Source organism: Oratosquilla oratoria, chromosome 15 (genome assembly GCF_046742065.1).
Source record: "Oratosquilla oratoria isolate Oo_2021 chromosome 15, ASM4674206v1, whole genome shotgun sequence".
Classification (NCBI taxonomy): domain Eukaryota; kingdom Metazoa; phylum Arthropoda; class Malacostraca; order Stomatopoda; family Squillidae; genus Oratosquilla; species Oratosquilla oratoria.
The window spans coordinates 37,748,484-37,755,983 of NC_134791.1; the positions used below are offsets into that span (position 1 = coordinate 37,748,484).

The window sequence follows — 7,500 nt, forward strand, 5'->3', positions numbered from 1 at the left end:
CAGACCCGACAACCGTACATTCCGGATGAAATACGGGGAAGAAGAGCAAGGTGGGCTGGACACTGTGCACAAATGGAGGCAGACAGACTACCAAGGAAGGTGATGGAAGGAGGAGTAGAGGGCAAACTACCAGTAGGGAGACCCAGGTACAGATGGATGGAGGGAGTAAAGAAGGACGTGGAGAGGGTGGCACCAAGAGAGGACTGGAAAGAATTGGAAGAGGATAGAATCATCTGGAGAGGCATAGTGAAAGCGGTGAAGGGCCGTCCGGCCTGACAACCAACAGAGTAAGACTAAGTAATATAAAGGTCCTACGACGCGTTCAAGGGCTTGCCACGCACGGCCGCGACGCTGCCGTCGCAAGAGGAGGAGGAGGAGAGGGCTGAAGGTCAGGGGGTTGCTGCTCCTCTGCTCGGGCGCATCGACTGCCACCTCGGCAAATACCGGTACATCAGAGATAACGAACGTTCCTTACACGACGGTGGTCAAGTCACCAGTCATCAGTTAAACTCATCCGACATTCACTCACTTCGCTTCAAGATCGAGATCGAGAAAGGGGAAGAAGGAGAGAGAGATGGAAAGAGGGAGTTTGGACGGGGGGAGCGAGGGAGGGAGCGAGCGAGGGAGGAGGTAGGGAGAGAGGGAGGGAGGGAGACGGAGAAAGGGAAAGGGAGAGAGAGAGAGAGAAAGGAGGGAGAGAGAGAGAGAAAGGAGGGAGAGAGAGAGAGAGAGAGAGAGAGAGAGAGAGAGAGAGAGAGAGAGAGAGAGAGAGAGAGAGAGAAATAGAGAGAGATAGAGAAGGAGAGAGGGGAGAGAGAAATGGGAGATAGAGATAGAGAGAGAAACGACAGAGAGAGGTAGAAGAAAAAAGGGAAAGAGGGAGAGAAGGAAGAGGAGCAAGATAGGGAGGAGAAAAAGGAGGTAAATGAAGTGGAGAGGGAGGAGAAAATAGAGAGGGAGGGACAGTGGGGAAGAGGAAGAGAGAGGGAAGCGGGAGGAGAGGGAAAATAATAAAAAGGAGAGGGAGAAGAAGGATGTGTAGAGGGAAAAAGAGGAGGAGCAACAGTGGAAGGAGGAGAAGGAAGAGGAAAAGAAGAAAGTGAAGGAGGATGTGGATATGGTTGTGTGCGTGGAAAGGTCGGACGGTGTCACTGAACTTTTATGAATGAATACAACAAAACGAACGCTAATGTGTGCGTGCGTGCGTGTTATGAAGGCACCGTGAATGTTAGTAGAGTTGGGTAAAAAAACACTAATTTCTGACTAGTTTCGTAAAACAAGGGGCTTCTTCAAAGGAACCCTATGAGTATATGACACTATTCCAGAAGGAACTCAGAGAGAGAGAGAGACAGAGAGAGAGAGAGAGAGAGAGAGAGAGAGAGAGAGAGAGAGAGAGAGAGAGAGAGAGAGAGAGAGAGAGAGAGAGAGAGAGAGAGAGAGAGAGAATGGAAAAAGAGTCAGGATAGATACCATGTTAATTTGGTCAGGGTCAATCATACTTACTGTATACTCTCGGGGCTACACAACCCCGAAAATAGATACAACTTAGATAACACGTTTTTAGAAAAATCTGAGTGCGAGAGGGACTTGGGAGTTCTGGTGAGTCCGGACCTTAAAACCAGGAAGCAGTGTATTAGCGCCAGAAATAAAGCTAACAGTGCATTAGGCTTCATTGCTAGGACGGTAACGAATAGAAGTGCAGAGGTAATTATTAAACTCTATCTAGCGATAGTTAGACCCATCCTTGACTATGCGGTACATTTTTGGTCCCCGTCCTACAGAATGGACGTAAATTCACTAGAATCAGTACAGAGAAGAATGACCAAAATGATACAAGGACTCGGAAATTTGCCTTACGAAGAGAGGCTTAGGCACCTAATCTTACACTCTCTGGAAAGACCCAGAGTGCGGGGTGATCTAATAGAAGTGTTCAAGTGGATCAAAGGCTATAACAAGGGTGATGCAAACAAGGTCATCATAATAAAACAACAGGGCAGGACTCGCAGTAATGGGTATAAACTGGACAAATTTAGATTTAAGAAGGAAATAGGCAAGAATTGGTTTACTAATAGGGTGGTCGATGAATGGAATAAACTTAGTAACCATGTAGTAAGCGCTGAAACTATCAGTTGTTTTAAAAAACTATTAGACAACTTTATGGATGGGGATGACAGGTGGTGATGGATACGGAGCTGCCTAGTGTAGGCCTTATGGTCTTTTGCAGTCTCCTTTATTTCTTATGTTCTTATGTTCTTATTCCCACCGCTTCTTCCTCTTTTTTTTTCCAGTCTGTCACCCTGAACCCGATCACCTTGAAACACAATATCTAGGGCACCACCTTCTCCACTCTTGCCCATATTCATCAACCACTTATCGAAAAAGGTGATGAAAGAAGAAGGCACAGGTCTAGTTCCGAGTTTACTAGTGACCGGTTTCGCTCTCAGCTTCTTCAGAGGAATGCTTAGGGCAAAATAGGTCAATCTGAGCCGCCACTGCAGCGCTTTTACTTTCGTTTAGTAATACATATCTCACTTTCTACTTTCTGCATTTTTACTATATTTTCTGTACAAGGGGGATGAAATGTTTGTAGATTTTCTTTTCTTTCTTGAATACGGGTTACACGACGTGCTTCTATGAATCCCCTGAGAACACGCACTGTTACGCCCCAGGTAAGTTCTGCAATGACGTCATGGTTTCTTTATTCCAATGACCTTTAACTTTATTTTAAGATCCTCCTCTAAGGGCGTGATTTTACAATCGTAAACCAATTGAATTTCCTCCTCCTCCATCCTTTATCAAATCAGATTCGTTGTTACAAGTCTATATGCAATATTGTTTACTTAAATAATCTCAAATCACTGCATAATTTAGGTTACATGTCAGCAAAATACGTCATACAGGCTCCCTGTCATCTTTATGACTCAAGGCAGAGAGCGAGCTTGTGCAACCTTCGCCTACAAACTGTTGTTTACCAAACACCTAACTCATAAAAATTAAACCTTCATCATCTACCCAACTTTTTACCCACGTCTCTCTACCAGCCTCTTACAGTTAGGAATAATCTTAGAACTAGAGCCATTTCTTCTTTTTCTACCTTTTTCAACTTATTACAATGTCCCAACATAACACTTATCATTTCCCTTCACCTTCCTCATTGCGCAATCTCTCCAACAACCACAATTACCACTTGGGGCATCCACTATGATCTCCCGTCAAAATCACACCGTCCGTTCACAAACAGCCCTCGCTACATCCCTCTCAATCTTTATCACTCTTTCATCCACATACTTGCTGAAACATCCACAGAGACACGACACACCCTCGCCCCCAGGTTTAACCTCCACAATGCACCTGTCTACATCTTCAGATATGCTTTATCTATATATAAATCACACACACACACACACACACTGGAGAGTAAAGGACCAAACCCCTCAAGCGTTGCTCCTCTCCTCTATATCACAATTAAGTAAAATACTTAGGCACACGCATGCACACATACACACGAATATCCACAAACACACACACACAGTATACATATGTAGATATACATATACATACGGTATCGATTTTGACTGACTGACACGGGACACTGTCAGAAATCTTAGAAGTCTCAGTGGCTTACCGTGGAGGTCGTCCTCGTCCTCACGGAGGGAGCGGTACTGCCGCACGGAGAACATGACGGCGATGCGGCGGGCGCCGCCGCTGGGGCCAAGGAGGGTGTCGATCTAATGCACCGCTCCCCAAGGCCCGGGAAGGGGCGCGGACGCCCTTCGTCTCCACATGAGGGAGAAGGAGGAGGAGGACTGCACACACGCCCCTTGAGCACGGGCGTGACGGCAACTTGGGTTCTTCTTCGTCTGTCACTGTTTGGCTTCGTAACAACAAGCCAAGGGCCTTGGACCGAAACTTAACCCTTCATGACAACTCCTGGGCACTTCTCACTCCTCCGGTAGGGATCACGACTCACACAAGGGGCCCTCCAAGGCCGCAGGGCATGCCTTAACCAGCGTAGGGCCCCAATACACTTCGGGCTCTCGTCGTCGACCGGCCGGGAGCTTAAAGACGGGCTCGTCTCTCACACAGGGCCCGCCGCCCGCGTGCCCGCGTGCCCGTGCCCGCCGATAACTCCATCCAACTTTGAGCGCGGCTCACACACTCGGGCCCATCGGCGGACCAGCACCAAATTCATAAAGTAACAACAACACTCGTTTTCACTTTGGGCTGCACTGGTCGGAAAAACACCTGTGGCACTCGGTGGCGGATTCTATCTATCTACCTGCCTGCACTGGTGCGCCACTGGGGAGCCAGGGAAAAGCTCTTGACGTGGGTCGGGGCTCACCCGCGGGCAAGCCGGCTGTGTTGCAGGACAACTCGTTATGGGCGTTTATGTATACATACATACATACATATATATATATATATATATATATATATATATATATATATATATATATACATATATATATATATATATATTCGAGTGGCTGCAACATGGAACCAAGGCATTACTGACATGTCGATTATAACATATGTAACGCAGTCGCCATATCATACGAGCCCCTGCATCTAAAACCTACCCCGTACAACATCCCCACCACCCGTCCCATCGTGCGGGCAGCTACGGGCTGGACAAGAGGGGGCGGTGGCCCCGTCCAGAGACTTCTTGGTCAAACAAGACAAAATAATACCCCAGGACCCGCAACACTGCAGCATGAGCGATACAAAACGCAGTCCTGTGTGACCACAAGGCTATATACTGTTTCTTCGTCCGATTTTTCACTTACATTCGTGCACTTGGGGGGGACATCACTATTTTTCCGACAGCGCACAAGGCACAGGTGCAGGTTCTTTGGTAAATGTCACTTTCCTGCTGTCAGGATTGACGTTTTCTCAGAGGCAGTGCACACCTTCCGTTGCAAAGAAATAAAAGAATGCAAAACAAACATTCTCTTCATGAAGGGGAAGAGGTAAGGGGCAAAACAATTCGAAGGGTTAAATATGAGTCAAGAGGTAGTAGCTGAACACGTGTAAGGAAAATGATAAGAGAGGTGGAGAGGGGAGAAGAAAAGGCAAAATGCTTATTGTACAACGTCCAGAGTTTGCACTTTACACATTTGGTCCTTAAAATACATTTCATAATGTATATATATATATATATATATATATATATATATATATATATATATATATATATATATATATATATTGAACATTTTTAGAAGCTCCGCCATGGGATACGAACCCTGACCCGTGCGTCGATAATCACGAGGCCAAGACGCTAGCAACCATGCTACATGGTGATGGTTCAAAAGGACTGTATTAGTCCCCGACCACGCTTCACGTAACATTGGAAGATCTAGTCTCATTTTCATCTAATCCCGTATTAGGCGAGCCCTCCGACAAGTTGGGAATGTTTAAGACAGATTGAACATTTTTAGAAGCTCCGCATTGGGATACGAACCCTGACCCGTGCGTCGATAATCACGAGGCCAAGACGCTAGCAACCATGCTACATGGTGATGGTTCAAAAGGACTGTATTAGTCCCCGACCACGCTTCACGTAACATTGGAAGATCTAGTCTCATTTTCATCTAATCCCGTATTAGGCGAGCCCTCCGACAAGTTGGGAATGTTTAAGACAGATTGAACATTTATATATATATATATATATATATATATATATATATATATATACATATTGTATGTGTGTGTGCGCGCGCGCACGCGCGCGTGTGTAAAACCATATAAATATACTAGCATTCTTCTTTCCTTTCTACAAAGAGGATCTTCCATTCCTTCGAATATGCATAGAAGTTGTCAGCTTGAAGTGGATGGCCGAAACCATGTTCCTCCCCAGGCCAGGCCTCCCGACAACCCACCTCACCTCACCTCATCGTACACATCAGGACTGGCGTGGACAGGAATCACCCAATCCACACCAAATCATCGCCATGGATCCCGAGGCTGAACCACAAAGTCGGACTCAAACTTTGTCAACGCTTACCGTTACTTTGGGTCTCGAATGAAATCTCCGTGTTCAAGAGGTTCAAAGTTCTACCGACTACGCCATTATATTTCCCTTGTGTGTGTATATAAGTGTGTGTGTGTGTGTGTGTGTGTGTGTGTGTGTGTGTGTGTGTGTGTGCGTGCGTGAGAGAGAGATTCACCATGGTCTTGGATCACGTGTTGGACTCGTGATCGACAGCTATTTCCCTCCCGAAAGATAGCTCAGAGCTCATATATGGCCGATCTATGGGTAATACTGTGACCTTACACGCACACCCCCAACTCCCCGCCCAAAAGAGTTGAAGTAATGACTCGCAGCGCAGCGCTACTGAAATTATTTCAGCCCTGGGCGGGTTTCAATCCCGGAATGCCGTAGTGGCAGCCGGGAACTATACCACCGCGCCATCGAGTGTGTGTGTGTGTGTGTGTGTGTGTGTGTGTGTGTTTACCTAGTTGTATTACACGGGAAGGGAGCTATGCTCGTGGTGACCTGTCTTTGTATCTCTCAGCATCAAGCTTTTTCTAAAAATCTTGGTGTGTGTGTGTGTGTGTGTGTGTGTGTGTGTGTGTGTGTGTGTGTGTGTGTGTGTGTGCGCGCGTGCGTGTGAGCGCGCGCGCGGGCGTGTGTCTTTATTTATTTTCCTTAACTTTTCATTTACAGCTGACCTCCCTGCAATGAGTGTCCCTATTCATCCTTTCGATAAGACAGGTTTCGTAACTCTGCGGGATCGGGTCAAAGTGGGTAGTAGGCGTCAACCAGGTCAAGTCAAATTGGGATAGCTGCTTCCAACAGAGATAGCGAGTGGTTGTGATTCAGTGATCAGTGCCGAACTGCTACAATCTCTACGAAGTAGAATTGTAGCCTTAGAGGAGACGGTTACGGGCCTTATAAAAGAGAACACAGTTCTTCGCTGTAAGACCTAAAACACGGGCGACAAACAGTTTTTGAAACCTGCGTGGAAAACGGTGACCAGGAAAACATGGGGAGGAGGAAGAAAGCCCTCATCATGCCCGCTTGAATGCAGGAACTTTTTTCAAATTCTTGCGGAACTACAAAAAAAGAAGAAACGACGGAGATGTAAGAGAAGAAGGGAAGGGCAGTCGCTAAATCCCTACCCACAGGTAAGATTTTGATTGTATGGGGATAACCAGGTGAGGTATTTAGGTAGGGCCTTCTGTGACAAACATAGGCATAGAGATCAGGTGTGCTTCCCAGGGGAAGGATAGGTGATGTTAGAGACTGGATTGAAGAGTGTGTGGTCGGGGAAGGTGAGAGACACATTATTTGCTTGAGTGCAGGAGAGAATATCATCGTAATTTAGGGAGTGAAGAATTATTTGCGCAGTTCCAGATACGCTAGACAATATTAGGGATAAGGGTAGGGTTCATATTGTATGTGGAATCCTTCCGAGGCGTAAAGATGGAGGCATGTGGCATTCCTGGGCTATTGCAATAAATTGTAGGATGACAAATTATTGAAAGCCAATGGAT

The 7,500-nt window shown here is 46.4% G+C and overlaps 1 protein-coding gene across 7 annotated transcripts in view; it reads right to left on the reverse strand.

Annotated features, from left to right (window-relative positions):
- The window catches only part of Shc (SHC-adaptor protein), a 291,472-nt gene that overhangs the window by 199,427 nt on the left and 84,545 nt on the right, over positions 1-7,500 (reverse strand). For 2 of the 7 annotated variants that reach the window (XM_076198805.1, XM_076198804.1), the window contains exon 2: positions 3,626-4,487. The exons of the other annotated variants lie outside the window; for them this stretch is intronic. In XM_076198805.1, the coding sequence (XP_076054920.1) occupies positions 3,626-3,680 (55 nt within the window). In that variant the 5' untranslated portion in view covers positions 3,681-4,487. The remainder of the gene's footprint in view (positions 1-3,625; positions 4,488-7,500) is intronic. 7 annotated transcript variants of the gene reach the window in all.